This window comes from Trichechus manatus, unplaced genomic scaffold (assembly GCF_000243295.1).
Source record: "Trichechus manatus latirostris isolate Lorelei unplaced genomic scaffold, TriManLat1.0 scaffold00100, whole genome shotgun sequence".
Taxonomy (NCBI): domain Eukaryota; kingdom Metazoa; phylum Chordata; class Mammalia; order Sirenia; family Trichechidae; genus Trichechus; species Trichechus manatus.
Window position 1 is genome coordinate 516,167 of NW_004444036.1, and position 20,814 is coordinate 536,980.

The 20,814-nt window shown below is 41.9% G+C and overlaps 1 protein-coding gene and 1 non-coding gene across 2 annotated transcripts in view; one reads left to right on the plus strand and one right to left on the minus strand.

The window, feature by feature from the left end:
- SYAP1 (synapse associated protein 1) overlaps positions 1 to 11,980 on the plus strand; it is a 28,537-nt gene extending 16,557 nt beyond the window's left edge. Inside the window, exons 6-9 of the mRNA XM_004382815.2 lie at positions 5,447 to 5,592; positions 7,006 to 7,064; positions 7,521 to 7,668; positions 9,166 to 11,980. Of these exons, the coding sequence (XP_004382872.1) occupies positions 5,447 to 5,592; positions 7,006 to 7,064; positions 7,521 to 7,668; positions 9,166 to 9,293 (481 nt within the window). The 3' untranslated portion in view covers positions 9,294 to 11,980. The remainder of the gene's footprint in view (positions 1 to 5,446; positions 5,593 to 7,005; positions 7,065 to 7,520; positions 7,669 to 9,165) is intronic.
- A 3,767-nt stretch (positions 11,981 to 15,747) lies between these two features.
- On the minus strand, positions 15,748 to 15,864 carry LOC111821717 (U5 spliceosomal RNA). Its single transcript, XR_002825065.1, has one exon. It is a non-coding gene; the product is annotated as a U5 spliceosomal RNA (small nuclear RNA).
- Positions 15,865 to 20,814: the final 4,950 nt, after the last annotated feature.

Below are 20,814 nucleotides of genomic sequence, written 5' to 3' on the forward strand. Positions count from 1 at the left end.
CCATAAATGTGCCCCGTGGCTTACTGAATAAAATTCAGGTAATTCAGGTGTACTGGGACTGTCACAGGCAGGCCCCCGCCTGTTCTCCACTCAGACTCGGCACCCAGCAGCAGTGTTCTCGGGCTGCCTGAGGCCCTTCTCCACTCAGAAAAACCCTGCTTGCCCTGTGAGCTCCAGCACAAGCAGAATGTTTTCTGTGGAGCAGCCCTGACGTGCCCATCCAGCAGAGGGCACCCTTCCTCTCTGCGACCACGGTGCTTTCATCCTTACACTATTTCCTCACCCATAGTCCAATCCCTTGTATTGAGTTTACCGTGTTTTTAAAGTCAGAGTTCTTTCTTACACTGTGGATGTCCCTCTTTCGTAGCACTCTGTTCTTGTTATATAGAGTTCCTGAGTGGCGCAACCGGTTAAGCACCCAACTACTAGCCAAAAGGGTGGCAGTTTGAACCCATCCAGAGGTGCTTTGGAAGACAGGCCCGGCAATCTTCCAAAAGGTCACAGCCTTGAAAACCCTATGGAGCAGTTCTGCTCTGAACACATGGGGTCACCATAATGTGAAATTAACTCATCAACAACTAACTACAGCAATTCTTGTTATATGGGGGCAGCAGTATCTTCCTGTTCTCTGAGGACATGAGTTGGAGTTTTCCTGAGATCATTCCTTTTCCTATGTGGTTTTCTCTGGATTTCTGTGTTTGTTTTGGGCTCTGTCTTTTAGGCTTTCTTCACCTGTCCTTCCAATTTAAAGGTGATATACAGAAGGGGTGCTTGGCAGCCATGCATATGGATAGGGTTTTTGGACTGGGTGAGTCCCTGGCTGGTGCAAACAGTTAAGTGCTCAGCTGCTAGTAGAAAGGTGGAAGGTTTGAGTCTACCCAGAGGTGCCTGAGAAGAAAGGCCTGGTGATCTACTCCTGAAAAACCAGCCATCAAAAACCCTGTGAAGCCCAGTTCTACTCTGATACACATGGGGTCGCCATAATTTGGAGTTGATGCCGCAGCAACTGGTTTTGAACTGGGACACTCAGTACCTGTGGGCCAGTAGCTTCCCCAGGGAGGACTCCTCAGCCTCCTGCCTGGGAGCCAAACGATGGGGAGAGCCTGGCCTGTCACCAGTCACTACAACACTGTATGTAGTACACATCACTAACAATACGATGGAACGTAACTTGAATACGTTGTAAGTCGGGAACTACCTGTACTTGAATATAATTCCAGTTTGTTACTGCTAATTTTTTTCAGGCATGATATAGAAATTATGGTTATTAATTCTTGTAAGTCATTATATGTTAGAAATGCTTCCTGAAGTATTGATGGATGAAAGGCTATGACAGCTGGCATTTGCCTTAAACTATTGCAGCCCCCACTCAAAAGAACGTGTGTGTGCAGGGCTGGGGAGAATGGATGGATGGAACAAGGTTGGCAGCGTGCTAATAATTGTCCAAGTGAGGTTGTGGGTACAAGGGGCTTCATTGTTCAGGTCTCCCCACTTTTGTCTTGTTGAAAATTTCCATAATAAAACAGAACAAAAAGGAGCCATTGCACACAAATATAGGACTTCTGGACTTTTCCTGTCTGGGCAGTCCCTGACACAGGGAAGCGCAACTTTGATAATTTGAGTCTGTTTTTGAACAGAAGCCATCGTTAACTAGGAACAATTTAGAAAACAAAATGAAGCAAAAAGCGCTTGCTCCATCTTTCCAACTGCACAGTAGTCGTTAGCGTGTCCCCGTGGACATGAGTGTTGGCTCTGAACGCCGTGCCGGAGCCGGGCCCTGCTGGTGAGGCCCTCTCTCTGCAGAGGGGAAAACAGCAAGTCCTTCCCACCCTGAGGCTGTGACGTTGGCCCAGTGTTTCCCCGAGGGTGGTCCCCGCATCCGAATTCCTTATAGAGTGCACAATAAACGTTTGGGAGTTGCTACGTCAAACAGACTTCTTTATTATAGGACTTCTCAGAGCCTTCAGCATGTCATCTGTATTGTGACTCCCCAGAGGGAAACACATTTCTGCAACATCAGAATGTGCCTCTATGACTTCTTCCTTACATTGAGAGCAAGAGACTGTGGAAAAGCAAACATCATCTGAATGTTTGTGTTTATCAATCAAGAAAGCAAGCATTGCCTACACTCCCTATAGCTCAGAGTTAAAAGGGGCCTTGAAGATCGGCAGGCAGCTCACTTCCTGCTGGGGAGGCCAGTTTCACTTTTGTATCGCTGTGCTTGTTATTAACGTTATTTCTTATGCTGCACCAAAATCTATAGCCTTGTACTGTCTTTTTGTCTGTCTTCTGGAGCAACACGGGATAAATCTGGTTCTAGTCCTTATGATAGCTTGTGGGGGGCAGGGGGTGGGATAAGACCCTTGAACTTATCAGGGCAAACAGCACCAGTTCCTTCACTTGGTCCCCAGGTGTCTTCATCTCTCTACCACCTCACCATCTGAGTTATTAACCTCTGAATACCCTTGGTTTTGTCATCGTGGTCATTAAATGAGTTCCCAGAAATGAGTATATGTTGTCCAGTCACCAAATAGCACATCAGATTGTGCACTTCTTACTACAGTATGCACTCCTTTGCTCTTTGAGCAACACAGCTAAAACTCATGCTTGCCAGGTCCCCCTCCTGCAGTACTACTTCCAAGAGATGGTATGAGAAAAAGAGTTCTACAGGCATAGAAGTTTTGGAAATGCTGCTTGGCATAGGTTAAGAACATAAAAAGCCAGAGGCTGTGATTCCTAGAACCATCTGTGACAGCAGACTACTTGCCTTACTCATCCCTGAGCCCCCAGGACCTAGCAAGGTCTTCCTGCATGTGGTGCTCAGTAAATGCTTGCGGAATAATAAACGAGAGAGGCGGGCTGCATCATGTTGTCTGACCTGGCGTACGGAGATCATCTTGCATTTTGCTTCTGTCACTTAAAAGCCAGCTTCCTCGCCCAGCTTCACCGTTTGCAGATGTGGTAATCATGCATTCTAACGTCTCCGTCTTTAAGGATAGTCTCCTGAGTGAGAAGCCCACATAGTATATTCTGTTTGTTCTCACTGATTTCTCCTCCTCCTTCAAAGTCTTTTTCTGTCATGCCTTCATCCTAGATGTCGCCCCATCCTAAGAACCTAGCGTCCTCTAGTCAACCGTGGGGCAGAGAGGCCTTCTCCCACTCTTTTGTCACCATGAGTCGGAATCGACTCAGTGACAGTGGGTTTGGTTTTTTGGTTTTGTCATTTCCACCAGCATAACATTTTTAGAACATAAAATTAGTGAGTCCTCCAGAAAAAAGAAAACACTGCACATACCCTGCAGCTCACCAGACCCGTACCTTGGGTGCCTCTCAGTTTGGTGGGTGTGCCTGTTTTGTCTGTGTAGGTTTTATGTTTTTATTTAAGTCTTGTTTTGTCTTCCACCTTTGAGATTTTTATTTAATTGCTCCAAGGTGAGCACAGCCATCCCTGTTTTTTATTTTTTTATTATTATTTTGAAACAATCACAAACTAACAAAAAAACTAGCAGTATGAAGAACTTTGTTCCTGAATCATTTGAGAGTAAATTGCTGACCAGTTGCCGCATCACCTCAAAATACTTCAGTGTGTATTTCCTGCAAGCAAGGCATTTTCTTATATAACCGTCTAAGTCAGGAAATTACCATTTATCCGTTGTTGTGTGCTGTCGAGTCAGTTCCGACTCATAGTAACCCCATATGACAGTAGCACTGCCCCATAGGGTTTTCTAGGCTGCAGTCTTCACAGGAGCAGATTGCCAGGTCTTTCTCCCTTGGAGCTGCTGGGTGGGGTCGAACCGCCAACCATTTGGTTAGCAGCCGAGTATGTCACCATTGTGCCACCAGGGCTCCTTCTTTATACATTATTAGCATCTAATTTCCAGACTGTATTCAAGTTGTCATTTCTCGCAATGATGTCCTTTTTTTAGCAAAAGGACCCAGTTCAGACTCACATGTTGCACTTAGTTCTGTAGTCTCTTCATTCTCCTTCGTGTGTTGTATCCTGTCTGGTGGCACATGCCGTCATTTTGCCCCATTGCTGTTCCCTTTGGTCACTTGATTAAGGTGGTGTCTGCCAGGCTTCTTGACTGTAAAGTTACTCTTTTCCTCTTTGAAATTAATAAGTACTTTGTGGGGAGGTACTTTGAAACTACATAAATATTCCATTCCTCATCAAACTTTCAATGTATTGATGCATTTATATCAATATGGACTCATGGGCCTATTTTATGCAGTAGGTTATAGTCCATTGCTATCATTATTTAGTTTGATGTTCAGTAAGATTTGGCCAATAGGAACCCACTCAGGCTGGTTTCTGTGTCCTTTTGACATGTCCCATCATTTTCTGAGGACTTCCTTGCTTTCTGGTACAAGATTCCCCATGGTCATCTTGTACTTTCCTTGCTCTAACCCTGGAATCAGCCATTTATCCAAGGAGCCCTGGTTCCTTTTAGTAGAAAATAGTATTTAGAAACCAAGATCTGGGTGCTAGGCCTGCTCATGACTATTCAGGTATCTATCACTACTCCTTGGCCCTCTCAGTGGACAGAGCTGGGAAATACGTGCCTATTGTGTACACATGTATACACTCAGTTGCATCTATATCGAACACCACGTGTTCACAGTGATACCTCATGACAGAAATCATTCTAGTGTTTTCCTTTTCTGTGTTTGTAACTCCCTTCTCCAACAGTGAGAAACCTTAATATGTTTACTTATTTGGTCAATTCCCCTGGATATAACCGATCTCCCATTTCCTCGGCCACCTCCTCCCCTGCTCAGACACCCTCCTCTCCCTGCTCGGGCTCTGGTTCCTGTTCCAGGCTACTCCCCTGTGTAGACAATTACCTTGTCCCACTTGGGCGCCAACACCCCACACCAGGTGATTCTAAGATGCAGCCAAGTGTGAGAAGCCCTGTAGAGTTCTCAGGTGGAACTGCACTTAAGTCTTTTTATTAACTATCTCCCATCTCGTTGTTAACTTTTATTGATTGCTGGTTATCAGAATGCTGCCAAACATTTCCTTTCGAAAGGAACAACATCCTTAATCCTTTCTTTTCACTGCTTGAAGGCATTTAATACACTAAACAGCAGTTGATTGCTGGAGGCCTGGCTCTACACCCCATCTCTCAAATTGATAATGTTGCTTTCTCAACAGTACCCTGTTTTCCTCTGCTTAGGGCAGAGCGTTGTTATTAAAATACCAAGACATGCTGAGGTTTCATTGGTTTTCTGTAAGTTGTCTTTTGCTGCTGTGGAGAAGATAACTCTCCTTTTTATCCTGCTATTCAGCTTTTCAATTCTAAAGCAAATGAGAATCTCGTTTGAACCTCACTCGGGTTTGAAAATACTCGTAACTGCCACCTATTCCACTTGCCTCTAAACAGATAACCCCTGTGTGTATTGGTTTGCATGCATTCTCAAATGGATTGTTGTCTCTCTCGCACAGTGTGAAGGAAGAAGTGTTTTGGAGGAACTACTTTTACCGCGTCTCCCTGATCAAGCAGTCGGCCCAGCTGACTGCCCTGGCCGCCCAGCAGCAGGCCGCAGGAAAGGGAGGGAGCAACGGCAGAGAAGGCGATTTGCCGCTGACAGGTACGTTCAGAGAAGAATACTTCACTTTGTGGAAAGAATTACTTCAAAATTGTTTAACTCAGCTTAGAGACTCTCAAGAGCTTGTCTTGTATATACCAGAAATGTCATCGTCTTGTGGAAAAATTTTCCTTTCCAGAGGAAATATTCATTTTTGTTGCCCTCTCTCTGACCCAGCTCACACACGTCTTCCCCAGGCTGTCCTTTACTTTGCGCTTTTCTCATTCCTTGGTTTTTATTATTACCCCGTTGATCGTCTCCCCCACATCTCTTTCCTTGCCCTTTACCACAGTGACTTTTCAGGCCTGCTCTCCTCCACTCTGCTTTACCACGTCCTCTTTGTTCTCTCTCTCTCTCCCACTAGGCCTGGTGTTTCCTGAATAAGTGTAGGCGGTAGAGCAGAACTAAACTCTGTTCCAATCCAAGCTACATGTCCCCAGCTCTGAGCTAGGCACTAGCAAACTAAACCTTTTGCTCGCTCTCATTGTGACAGTTTACCCTGGATTGTGGGAAAAGAGGTTTTATAATATTAGCAACGATTCAATACCTGTAATAATCATTGAAATAAGAAATGTGTTTTGTGTTGTTTTTAACGTTTAATGAGCACCTGCTGTGTATAGGTGTGTATAGGTACTAGTTACGACTGGAGGCTGGCCCCACAAGAAGTGGGGAGTGCAGGTTATGGAGTTTTAAATGATGAAGCAATACAGCAGTGTGTTGTAAGGTCCAGGTTGTACAGTCTTATTAGGACGTGATCTGCCACTGCGTGGAGGGCCAGGGAAATGTAATGAAGTTGTTGTACACATGAAAATTTGCCATTTTGTACAGAGATGTTAACACGAATCCCAGTTGTCTGTCAGTCTTTAGCATTGCTTTTTATTAGTTTACCGGAAAATGCCACTTGACCAAATCACGCCTGTGTAACAAAATAGACTTAAGACAGTATTCTGTAAAGACCATGTATCTAGTATGGCTAATAAAATAGAAAAGAGGGCCAGTGAGGAAGATGAGGATGCTAACTGTGCAGGGGTGCTCGGGCTGAGCATTAAATTTGACTTTGTGCTTTCTAGCCTCATGACAAAGGGGAAACTTGATAAATAAGTTAATTCTCATTATCCTAAAAGAAATCATACAACTATAATGATTTTCCTAGCACTGAAGTAAAAAAAGATTTCCTGCTTGAAATCTTATATAAAGGGCATTGAATATGATGATATATTAAACAGTATCCCTTAGAGTTAAGATGTTTTCACACAGCTAGTTCTGTTAAGAACTTTAGAAAAGCTGAAAGCATAACATAAAAGCTTATTTTGGAGAATTATTTACTATCATCATACTTGTGGGTATTTTAGCTGTTATAATATGTATTCAGAACTGAATCAAGCAATTATTGTCTCTTTTATTCTCACTTCTTAGAGGCAGTACGGCCCAAAACGCCACCTGTCGTAATCAAATCTCAGCTTAAAACTCAAGAGGTAATACAGCTTTACATTGTACCTAGCGGGTTGATGTCTAGAAGTGAAGTAAATCTGTGTTAGCTAACTCAGATGCCATTTAAAACGACTTAGGAGTACGGGTCTTATCTGTTGTGAATAGGAGGTATCCGGGGCTTGAATAGTCAAGACTCTACAGCTGAGACATGAGCCGATTTACTGGCATAAATAATTCTAGATGTGCTCACCAGGAATTAGATAGAATGATTCGAGTGATCTAAACTGAGTGAGAATAATAGACTCAGGTGGTAACTCACTCAGTTACCAAGCAACATGCGAGTTGGAAGGTTGAAGAGCAGTGATCCTTCTGTCTTACACCTCTCAGAGGAAGGAAATGAAAATGACGCTGCTTTAAATTGTGAGAGGACTATGACAAGAACTCTAGCACATAAATGTCACGTAGACAGCCGCTTCCAGAGCTCCTTTGTTGAATTCCAGGATGAGGAAGAGATTTCAACCAGCCCGGGTGTTTCCGAGTTTGTCAGCGATGCCTTCGATGCCTGTAACTTAAATCAGGAGGATCTGAGGAAAGAAATGGAGCAGCTCGTGCTTGACAAAAAGGAAGAGGAGACAACTGTGCTGGAAGGTAAAAAACCAAACCAAGCCAGAAAAACTGTTCTTGCCCCCAATTCCTAAGTTGATTGTAGAAAATTGTTATCCTGAAGCAAATATGCAAAAATAAGTTGTATAGGGGGCCCTGAGTTTCTATTAATGGTGGTGGAATAATTTGGAAATGGATAGTGGTGATAGTTGTACAACATGATGAACATCATCAATGTTACTGAATTGTACCTGTTAAAAATGTTGAATTAGCTCCTCACGGGAAGGTGGATTCCAGTCAACATGACCAGACCTCATGTCCTCTGCCCTAAGCATGAGCAGAAAAGGACCAAAGGGGTTTGGAGTCTGCTTTGACCTTAGCTCCTCTGGTGAAACCCTCTCCAGCCCCACCTCCATTGTCGAGGGGGAAACCAAGACCCAGGAGGTTAAGTGGGCTGCCCAAGGCCCCTCAGCTCCAAGGACATGTGGCCGGGGCAGGGTGAGATGTGTGTGCACCATCCCGGTGGAGAGGCTGCTCGCCAGCCTTCCATTCTAAAGGCTGGCATTTGCCTGGATTTATATGTGTGAGTAGAAGGTTCCTTTGCCGGCTGTTGTGGACAGCAAGAGCATCACTTAAATTACTAAAGTAATTTAAAAAGGAACCAAAGCAAGAGGGACACTGCTTTCTGTGGCACATCAGGGCAAGTTCCTGGCTTTCTGCTGATGGAAAGCAAATGTCCCTTAGTCCTCACCACACGAAGAGCGCGCCGTGAAGCCCTCTCAAGTGCGCAGTGCCTTCAAGAAGCCAGCTCTTCCCACGGTGGTGGAAAGAGCAGTGGTTCATTCAGCTAACTCCACCAGCTGGAGGTCCCACGAGAAAACTAGCCTCCCAAAGTTGAGCCTGAAGCCCATTTCCACACTGTGAGGGGACTCTGGAGGAGGGGATTCAGAAGAAAGGAGGAGCTGGCAGGGAAAAGGGAAGCAAGTGGGAAGTGTAAAACTGGGCTCTCCAGCCACATGTCTGTGGCTATCAAGCCATGTGGTCTTGGGTAAGTCACTTAATCTCTAAGCCTCCGTCCCCATGTCTACAAATGTGTGGAATAGTGGTATCTGGTCCATGGGATGTTCTAAGGATGAAAAGAGTGATATACAGAAAGCATTTGGCCCAGTGCCTAGCTCAGTATGTGCTCAATAAACGTTAGCTGTTTTTGCTACCATCATCATCATTGGTAGTGGTAAAAATTAACTTGCTACCAAATATTAATTATCAATTATTTAAATAGAAGGAAAAGCAGAGACCTGGGTAAAGCAAAATAACATCCAGAATTTACTGACGACATATAATACCTTTGCTTCTACACTAACAACAAATTTCTCTTTGGTCATTGTTAAAACTGGTTCCATTTTTCTGAGCATACATGGTGATGAAGTCTGATACGTTAAAAATCACAGGACTGACGTACGTAATTAAAGTTGACTGAAGTGTTAAGACCAGCATTATGAGTTCACAAAGAATCTTTTCCTTCTCATTTGTTTCTTTCAGATGATTCTGCAGATTGGGAAAAAGAGCTACAACAGGAACTTCAGGAATATGAGGTGGTGACAGAATCAGAGAAACGAGATGAAAACTGGGATAAGGAAATAGAGAAAATGCTTCAAGAGGAAAATTAGCTGTTGCTGAAATAAGCGAATAATCCCTAACATTCTAGGTGTCCAGACTCACTGAACCAGAAGGCAGAGAAGACTATAATTTGATTGAAATTCAGAATCGCTTCAGCCAGCATTATTCTTTTTTCAAGCTGAAACTTGCCTCTTCTACTTAAAAAGAAAACAAATCTATCTAGAACAGTTATCCTAATAATCAAAAAGGGATGTTTAACATAATATTTCTTTAATATAAATCTAGTTAGACATGTCCTTATAGTCGGTATGGGTATCTTTGTCACAGAAACACAAGTAAAATCTTAGAGCTCTGTTTTCTGTGAGGTCAAAAAATACAACAATTTATCCTTCAATCCTAGTTTTGTAAACATTTGTACTCCTTGTGATTTCTTTGATACGTGGACGTTAACATGCTGAATTGATTACTGTGAAAGTGACCAAATTAAACCAAAGAGCTTCAGAGGAAGTACTTTCAAAATTATTTTCTTGATAGTTTCTAAAATTCCATGTGGCAGCCAAAAGATAAAATAAGTATGTCAGTTTTAATGGTCTGAACATGACAATTTGACATTAAGAAATACTGTGCAAAAACACTTGTTTTTCTTTGGGGTTTTACTTTTTTTTTTTTTAAACTATACCACATTTAGTAATATTTCCTAAATTTCACGTCACGATTTTTGTAGAAAGCAGGGCCTTGCATCCTTTTTGTATTAAGGACCTTCAGAAGCCTGTCCACTTCAGTGTCTCTTGTTTAAATCATCACCACGTATAAATGTTTTAGCTTTGTTTATCTTAATTAAACGGTCAGTCTTTCTAAGGCTGTGTTCTTCTGAGTACAACAGATGGAGCTTTATTGATGAATCCTACTTGTATTCTGCTACACCAGCAGGCACGTGTTCATAGAATATGATGATTTTTAAAAGACCAAGGTGCTTAATGTCAGAAAACTTCTGAAGCATTTGCTTCTTGAACCTTATTTCTCTGGGAGCCTTTATTTCATAAAGGAGAATAGAATTCAGAAATTTATAAGAAAAATGTACGTATGCATATTCTTAGCCCCATAAAAATGAGTCTGTCCTCTGGGCCAAGATACAGTCAACAGGAGAACTGGGCCCAGGGCCAAGCATTGCTCTTCGGTTCAGTTACTCGTGTGTTCTATGAAACCACAGGCCCCGTTATCACGTGCTTCCACTTGCAGTACCACAGTTGGCCATTACTGAGTTTGGGTTTAGAGACGATGGTGACTGGCAACTTCTGAAATACTCCCATTGACGGGAAAAGTTGTTTTCATAGGGTTTCCTGGATGAAAAGAGACCTGTTAAATGTGCGTAAGTAGCTACAATTCCGGGCTGCAAACAGATCAGAACATGACAGTGCTGGGCACTGAGTATGTGACATTCTTACTGATGCATGTTGAAGGAACACAAGAGCTTCCAGAAAAAGGAACAAGCCTAAAATGACAGTTGAAATGCGGTACAGCTGTTACTAACAATTTTGCATGGTATGCGTTGCATTTAAAAACAACCTAATTGCCTACTGCCCCATGAAGATGAAAGTGAGCACAGATTTTACACAGACCATCAGAATATAATAATGCTGTATTTTCATGGAGTCATCCAGGAGTGAAATGTTCTGCTTTAGTAAATTATACAGGTAACTGAAGTGTGATTCCTTTATTAAAGGTCAAGATAATTTGTAACCATGTTGGGTGGGAAATTTCTAAGTATTTAGTACATGCCTGGGGGTTAGCCAACAAGATATATAAGCCTAAAAATATACAAGCCTTATAAAGTGAAACAACATATTTCATCACGCGATGGGTATTGTACCTTGCTACTCAGTGTGGCCTGGAAACCAGCAGCATCAGCAACCCTGAGAGCTGGTTAGAAATGCAGAGTCTTGGGCTGGCCCCAGACCTGCTGAATCAGTCTGCCTGTTAACAAGACCCCCATGAGACTGGAGTGGACATTTCGGTTTAAGAAGCACTGCTCTAATATACAAATGCTTTCCGGGCAGCTGAAGGTCTGGTGCTTTTTGCTTCTTACCCTTCCACGAAATGTCTTTGGATAACTGTTCTGCTAGTTGGTGTTACAGGTGTCTCCTCTGATGTTGCAGTTGTCACCTACTGCTGACTCCCCCTTGCCACCCTACCACAATTAAGATGGACTAAGTTTTTAGGGAGACAATGAATAAGCTTTTCTAAATCAGACATTTCTGATATTGCACTTTTCAAAGGAAAATGACTACAGGGGCTGCTTCTCTTCTAGGAGGTTCTTTGACAATCGTTTTGCATTGTTCGCCAGCTTTCACTTAAGTGATTGGGCTGGATCAGCTGATGTGACTTGAAGTCTGATGCTGGCTGCAGAGGTGGTACCCGTGTTTGCTGTACTTATACCCAGGAAGTCAACCAAATAATATTTGCGGTGACAGCAGCTTATAGCAAGCAAGTAAATCCTCAGCTGGCACTGCCAGTTGAGCCAAACGTTTTACTCCACTACAGCAAGCTCAGTTACAAGGTCAGATACTCCTTATACTCAAAAGTGATGACTTCTTACGCAAAGTGGGAAATCTCAATTTATACTTTTTTGAGAATTTAAAGTAGAGAAGCTTAGCTTTTCAGAGATAAAGCAGCATTTATACTCGGACTCAGTGATTTAAGATGCCCTATTATAACCAGGATAATTTTTCATAATAAAAATGGTTAAAACTCTATGGGGCAGTTCTACTGTGTCCCACGGGGTCACTCTGAGTCGGAATTGACTTGACGGCAATGGGTTACCAAAAAAAAAAAAAAACAAGATCACATCCAACTTGCGCTGTTTGATTTACCTCCTTCATTGCTTTTGGTATAAAAACCAGGGCTCTGAATGTGCTTCTGTAACTTAAATAATTTGATATGGTCACTCCTTCTGGTAATAGATTTTTTAAGTAAAGGTAAACATTTTTCAATTATGAAAACTAGATGCATTAAATTTTAGCAAAATTTTTTACGTTTTTAAAAATGGTGGAAATTTTGATATGGTTTATAATCAGTTTTCTTGTGAGAAAGATGGGCCCTTTTAATGAATGATTACTTCCACAGATTACATTGATATGAAGAAAATAAAATGACAAAATACATGTTAACAGTATAAAAAAAAAGATGTGCTTAGAAAATTAACAAGTCATGCTATGACCAATATATAGTCATGAAGCTTTAATCACATGCAGTTATATTTCTCTCAGATCATCAAATTATCTGGTTTTCACACTAAGGGATTTGTTTAGGTAAAACCATTTAGGATTTCAGTCATTAAGCTGATTTTTTAAACAGCATTTAATATCAACGCATCCCGATTTACTTCCAAAATGAAAAACTACATTACACTTTCTTCTAGCTAATAGATGTCACTTTTAGTGGGAAGGTATAAATTGTAATTTTTTTTCCTAAATAAAGATTCTATTCTAGTAAAAGAGGACCTCTAAATGTTTCAAAGTGATCTGGTATGTAGGCCCCCATTGTTAGAATTAAAACTGCCTTGAGATGATGTTGAGTTGTAAGAACACGTTTTACTTTAACTGTACCCTTCTCAAATTCAGTGGGTTCATAATAAATAAAAAAGATCATTCTAACCCACAGTCAGTAGGCCCTCTACTCTAAGGCTATTGTCGGGAGGTTCCCTACCCCAAGTTGTGTTGTTAGGTGCCCTCTAGTTGTTTCCGACTCACAGTGACCCTATACACTGCCCAGTCCTGAGCCATCCTCACAGTCGTTGCTATGTTTGAGCCCATTGTTGCAGCCACTGTGTCAATCCATCTCGTTGAGGGTCTTCCTATTTTTCGCCAACCCTCTACCAAGCATGATGTCCTTCTCCAGAGACTGGTTCCTCCTGATAACATGTCCAAACTACGTGAGACGAAGTCTTGACATCCCTGCTTCTAAGGAGCATTCTGGCTGTACTTCTTCCAAGACAAATGTTTGTTCTTCTGGCAATCCATGGTATATTCAATATTCTTCACCAACACCAGGTAGTGATCATATATATTGATCTATCTGCGTTCTTTCCTGAGAACCATGATGAGCAATGGCTATGCTTTCTGTTAGCTAGAGCTAAAACTCAGCAAAGTTAACCAGCTCTTTTAAAAATTAAGCCCATGACCTATAAAATAGAGCTAACAGATCAGGCTTTTGGGTGGCTGCTACTGAAGTATTCACACTTTAATCACGATGTGCATGTGTGTGTTGTGTTAGGTGCCATCAAGTCGGTTCTGACTCATAGTGACCCTATGTACAAAAGAATGAAACATTGCCGGGTCCCGGGCCATCCTCACAATTGTTGCTATGTTTGAGCCCATTGTTGTAGCCACTGCGTCAATCCATCTCGTCGAGGGTCTTCCTCTTTTATGCTGCCCATTAAGTAGGTAATATTATTCTCTGCCATTACTGCACTTAAACAATGCAAAACCCCTACTACAATGAAATGACCACTCGACAACTTCAAACTTCTGTGGACACTTACAGTAGGATATCAATGGCATATGGGCACTGAGCTATGAAATGCCTCTATGAAATGAGTGTAGCACAAGAATATGATATTTCTGCCACTGGCAAAATTAGCTAAAGTGTTTATTGTTAATCAAATTAAGAGAATACACGCTTGTGAAATTGAGTCATGCAAATAGACAATATTCAAAATCTGGACAAAACACAAAAGTAATTTCTAAAAAGGAATACGTGATGGACATCTTAATGTACATGTTACCAACGCTTTTATAAATGGACTGTCTTACGAGGTGCCTCTGGGTGGGTTTGAACCACCAACCTTTCAGTTAGTGTGGTTAGGTGCCATCGAGTCGATTCCAACTCATAGTGACCCATGTGTCACAGAGTAGAACCGCCCCATAGGGTTTTCTTGGCTATAATCTTCACGGGAGCAGATCGCTTAACCATTGCACCACCTAGGAGCCATGGAATCAGGGTAGAGAACAGCAAGTTCTGCCACAATCTAAAACTGATAATCAAAAATAGTGGTATATTATTGTGAGCTATGGAAGCAAATAGATTAAAGTGGCAAGCGTGTAAGATGGAGGTTCCTGAGAAGTGGGAATCAGGATGCAGAAGGGCAGTCGGGAGCCAGCTGTTGGAAAAGCCTTGTGTAATTTGATTTCTAAAATTAAATACATGCATCATTTAGATTAAAAAACAATACCTACTTTTGACGAGGGTATGGGGGGAAAGGCATGCAAACACTGTTGAAGGGAATGTAATTTGTAAAATCTTGAATGGCAATTGGGTAGTAGGGATCAAACTTTTAATTTGCAGAGCATTTAATCCAGCATTTCCACTGTTGGCATTTGTTCTAAGGAAGTCATTTTGATAAGCACTGCTTTGATGATAAAATAGAAAAATTGGAAACCACCTGCATGCCCTACACTAGAATTTCGATTTAAACAAAAGTGATGATTCTGCCATACAATGGAATATATACAAATATTTTAAATGGTAGATTTCACACCCACCAGATGGTCAAAAATTTAAGTCTGAAAATACCAAGAGTCTGTGAGTATATGATACAACGGGTACGTTGATATACTGCTATACAGTATATACACTTGTACAGTCAGGAAAAAGAAAATTGGCATTACTTAAATGAAAAGTTGAATATAGACTGTTCTTTGACCCGCAATTCCTGTCCTACCAAAACAAAACAAAACCGGTTGCCATCGAGTCGATTCCAACTCATAGCGACCCTATAGAACAGAGTAGAACTGCCCCATACGGTTTCCAAGGAGTGCCTGGTGGATTCAAACTGCCCACCTTTCTGTTAGCAGCTGTAGCTCATAACCACTGCGCCACCAGGGTTTCCAGTTACTGTCCTAGGGAGTATAAAATGGCATAAAGACTTATGGAAAAAAAAATAGCATTGCTTAGTAAAGTGGAAGATAAATATTATACCCTATGGCATGTGCACTGGTCGATGTGCAAGAATGTTCATAATAGCATTGTCTGAGTGGCCTTAAGGAGCCCTGGTGGTGCAGAGGTTAAGACCTCGGCTGCTAACAAAAAGGTCGACAGTTTGAATCCATCAGCCGCTCCTTGGAAACCCTATAGGACAATTCTACTCTATACTATAGGGTCGACTCGATGGCAGTGGGTTTGTTTTTTTTTTGAGTGGCCTCAAACTGCATCCAACCTTAATGTCCATCAACAGTAGAATGGAACTAGCACTACAATATGACACCCTAGTGAACAGCAAAGAACATGAAGAAACAACAGCTACACAGTAATCTCACAAATACAGTGCAAAAAAAAAAAAACAAAAGAACAGAATAACTATACAAAGACATCAAATACAAGTGCAATTAAACTACAAAGGATATTTAACTATCATAAAATTTAGGTACTATGTGAATTATAGGAAAAAATGAAACATAAGTCCTACTTGAAGGAAAGACAAGGTCTAATATTACATACAACAATATAGGCCTTGTATAAGCAAGACCTCAAAAAAATTGGTTTAAGTCTCAAGTTAGTCCCTCTCCACGGAAATCTTTAGTAAAAGGCGAAAGATTTATGCGATATGAAGAGAAACCAGAGTATACCACCCAGCTTGGAATGCCAACTGCCAGGTAGCTGCTACTCCTTGTACACTGAGGGTGGAAATTAAGCCCAATTCAAATACCTGCTGCAGCTCTTTCAATCAATTGTGTAAAGAAAAATCTCATTCTTTGAAATAATAGTTTTAAAGGAAACCATAAACTTTTTTAACTTGAATATCTATTGTTCGCAGTGCACTATGGTTATGCAAATGAGTACATGAGTCATCCCCTTGAACTTCACTCTGTAGCTCGGGGCAAAGCTGCAGCCTTCCTGGCAGGGGAAAAACCCAGTCCTCGTTCTACGGAGGAAGCTGATTGGATCTGTTGGGTTCATTGGGGCTCAGAGAGTGATTTCTTTTGGCTAAAGGATTTTGTTGGCTGCTTACAAAAATGATGTCAGAGTTCTATATTTGACATGAAAGAAGGTTCACAATATAATGTTAAATGAAAAACAAAGGGCAAGTTACAAAACTATATTGAATATAATTACACTTCGTTTTCTGAAAATGCACATGTTGTGTGTGTTGGACATGTATATTGTTGTAGGGGAAAAACATCACAAAGTTTAGTAAAACAAAAAGAAAGTTTTATTTGGCATATATTCAAAAAGGCAAAAGTGGGAAACCAACAAGCATGCGGCTAGAGCCGTGTCTGGGGGAGTTCAGAGACCATTACAGAATAGGCAAGAATGGGAAAACGAACAAGCATGTTGCCACAGCCTTGTCTGCCTGAGCCCAGGAACAGTTACAGAGTCATCAGTATATATTAACATTACAAATGGGCAAGGCCATTGAAAGCTTTGCCTTTTCACAGATTGGCTAGAAACTGTGATCCTACATTGTGAATTGTCTACCTTCACAACCATTGGTACGAGTTTCAGTAACGACAGTCAGGAGGGTCTTCATTGGTCCAACAAATCTCAATTCACTAAATGCTAATAGAAAAAGGTAAGAGTGAAAAGTCCTTTGTGTTGTTTGATTGGCTTTATGTGAAAGGTTCCCTAAAAGATACTTTCCAAGACTATTTTAGCTATTGTCTTTATACATTAGGGCCCAGTTGATGTGTCCTTGTGAGTCCTTGTGAGTCCTTGTGAGTGCTTGTGAGCCCTTGTGAGCCCAGCTCCAGCTGGGTCACATTCTCTATGCTCAAGGACAGGGAATAATAACTCCAATATTATTTCCTAAATCATTATGCATTAAAAAAAAAAAGACTGGAAGGCTTACACCAAAATGTTACTGGTACTTATGTCTGGTGGTTGAGATTACTTTTTTACTCTTTATTTTTGTCTAAGTTTTCAGAAATTTCTTCAAATGCATAGAGACCAAAGTTCATCAGTGGTTACCAGGGACTAGGAGGAGGAGGGAATGGGAGTTACTGCTGAAGGGCTGAGTTTCTGTTGGGGGGATGAAAACTTTGTTAAAAATAATCGAAACTCATCAAAATTTGAACATAAGGTTTATTCTGAGCAGTTATTCTATATGCACATAGGGAGACCATTTTGATTCCAGAAAAAGCAAGTGGCTCCAAGAAACTAGGTACAATGGGACTTATAAAGAGGAGAGGAGAGAGAAATAAAGAAGACCAACCATTGGCTAATCTTAACAAGACTGATTGAAACCTGCCCTCCCCCTTTTACTGAGATCAAGGGATAGCAGTTCAGGAGCCCCTTCACCTAGCCATATCTTTTGAAATTCAAATTTTGTAAGCCTGGCTCCCAACAGGAAAGATAGGATTTGCAATTTCTGGTGAAAGAAAAGTGCTGGCAGATTCATTTAGGTCTGAGATTTCTTTAAATATTTGGTTTCGTGAGCAAGAAAACCCCCGAATCAAAGCAAGATATCTGCTATCAGTTTCTCTCTTTGGCAACTTCTGGAAATGGATAGAGATGATGGTAGCACAATGTGGTGAATGTAATTAATGTCACTGAATTCTACACTCAAAAATAGGTAAAAATGGCAACTTTTTGCTATATTTTCACCGCAATAAAATTAATTTTTAAAAACAAAAACAATTATTAACTCAGACACAAAACAAAGTTGAACGAGAAAAGTAATGTATTCATAGGACACTATGACTAGGATATGAATAATATTCACATGGAAATAATAATGTAAAATAAAAAATGAACCCATTGCTGGCAAGTCCCTTCCGACTCATAGAGACCCTATAGGACGGAGTAGAACTTTCCCACAGTGCTTCCAAAGCTGTAATCTTTACAGAAGCGGACTGCCCCATCATTATCCCTTGGAGCAGCTGGTGGGTTCAAACCACTGACCTTTCTGTTAGCAGCCAAGCGCTTAACCACTGCACCACCAGGGCTCCATGTAAAAAGGATAATTAAATTAACAAAAACAAAATATAACTATATTGAGAGGGTGCTGATGGGCAATGAATGTGGTGTGCAAACACACGTGAAAAAGTATCAGACCTTCCTCCCCAGAAGCAACTCCACATATAATATATACTATGATTTAGGAAAGTCCAAAATCACAGTTGTCTAAACTGGATGCTTATTTCTATCTCACATCAATGAAATCCAGAAGAAGGTAGAGCAAGGCTCCACATAGTTGGGGACTTAGACTCCTTCCAATCCACTGCTGTGGAGTCGATTCTGACTCAGCGACCCTGTAGGGCAGAATAGAACTGCCCTGTCTTAGTCATCTAGTGCTGCTCTAACAGAAATAGCAGAAGTGGATGCCTTTAACAAAGAGAAATTCATTCTCTCACAGTCTAGGAGGCTAGATGTTCGAATTCAGGGTGCCAGCTCCAGGGGAAGGCTTTCTCTCTCTGTTGGCTCTGGGGGAAGGTCTTTGACATCAATCTTCCCCAGCTGAGGAGCTTCTCAGCACAGGGACCCCGGGTCCAAAGGACGCGCTATTCCCCTGGCTCTTGTTTCTTGGTGGTATGAGGTGCCGATGTTTCTCTGCTGGCTTTTCTCTTTTATATCTCAAAAGAGATTGACTCAACATACAACCTAATTTTGTAGATTGAGTCCTGCCGCATTAACATAACTGCCTCTAATCCTGCCTTGTTAACATCATAGAGGTAGGGTTTACATACAACACGTAGGAAAATCACATCAGATGACAAAATGGTGGACAATCACACAATACTGGGAATCATGGACTAGTTAAGTTGACACACTTTTGGGGGGGACACAATTCAATCCATAACGTGCCCCATAGGGTGAACCACCGACCTTGCAGTTAGCAGCAGAACACATAACCACTCCTCCACCAGGGTTCCTTCTCCAGGGCTCCTAGAATACTTACCTGCCTTCAACGGCCACAGGCTGGAGAAAAGGGAGAAGAGGCAAATGGTGCCACCTGCTGTCCTGTAAGGGGGTTTCCGGGAAGTAGCCACACCACTTTCCACTTGCACCACTTTGATCAGAAGGGGGCTGGAAAATACAGTCTTATTCTTGACACTCACGTGCCCAGCTAATGTTTGCAGTTTCTTTTACTAACGAAGAGGAACGAACTGATCTGAGAGTGGGAAGCTGGGGTTTCTACCATGATCTAAAAGTGAAGATCACAAAACAGCTTTTTAAAAAGCCTATTACTATAAAATATAAGGAGCCCTGGTGGCACAGAGGTTAAAGCGATCCACTGCTAACTGAAAGGTCAGCAATCCCAAACAACCAGCAGCTCCGCGGGAGATAGATGTGGCAGTCTGCTTCCGTAAAGATTTACAGCCATGCCGACTCATGGCGACCCCATGTGTATCGAAGTAGAACCGCACTCCATAGAGTTTTCAACGGCTGATTTTTTGGAAGTAGATCGCCAGGCCTTTCTTCCCAGGCACCTGTGGGTGGGCTTGAACCTCCAACCTTTCAGTTAGCAGCCGAGCACATTACTCTTTTGCACTACCCAGGGATTCCAAAGAACACAGAGAGGAAGTTTAATTAGGAATGATAAAGTATTGCAGTCACAACTAGCTGCCTTTCCAACTTCAATGATATTAATATATATATGATATCAGATATATATTATATACGATCACATATATAAACCAAAAAACCAAATGCATTGCTGTTGAGTCGATTCCGACTCATAGCAACACTATAGGACAGAGTAGAACTGCCCCATAGAGTTCCCAAGGCTGTAAATCCTTACAGAAGCAGACTGCCACATCCTTCTTCCGCGGAGTAGCTGGTGGGTTTGAACTACTGGCCTTTTGGTTAGTAGATGAGTGCTTAACCACTGGGCCACCAGGGCCCTAATCATATATATACGAATATATGTACTCAAAATATATTCTTGAGACAATAGGGTAAATTTGAAAATGGACTGGCTATTGGATAACACTAAGGAATTGTTAAAAAGTTAGCATTGATAATGACACTGTTGATTATGTCCCTCTGCCATTCTGACTGCTCAACCCCTCCCCTGGGACTTTCCTCCCAGGCCTCCCCATGATCCAGCCACTGATGAGAAAAGCCTGGCACAGCTGGGGGCCTCCAGAATCCCTCTAGCCGGAAGTTGAGCACCTGTTCTGAGCAGCTGTACTCATTGTTCAATATCTTTCATGTCACCTGTGCTGGTCATTATGCTTTTGTCTCTGAACTTCAAACCCACGCTTCCATGCTCTGCTTTGTGATACTGGGACTGGGACTCTGTAAACCTTTCTCCTTTGTGAGCGGTTCCCTGTGAGGCTCTGCCATTAGGGGGCGCTAGAGGGAGACTGGAAGGCACGGGGAGGAAGAAGGAACTTGTTCCTTCTGATTTGTTTCTCCGTTTTGTCAGCATGGAGAGCCCTAGTGTTGCAGCGGTTAAAGCGCTTGGCTGCCAACCAAAAGATCGGTGGTTTGAACCCACCAGCCACTCCACGGGAGAAAGATGTGTCAGTCTGCTTCCATAAAGATTACAGCCTTGGAAATCCTATGGGGCAGTTCTACCCTGTCCTATATGGTTGCTGGGAGTCGGAATCGACTTGACGGCAGTGGGTTTTT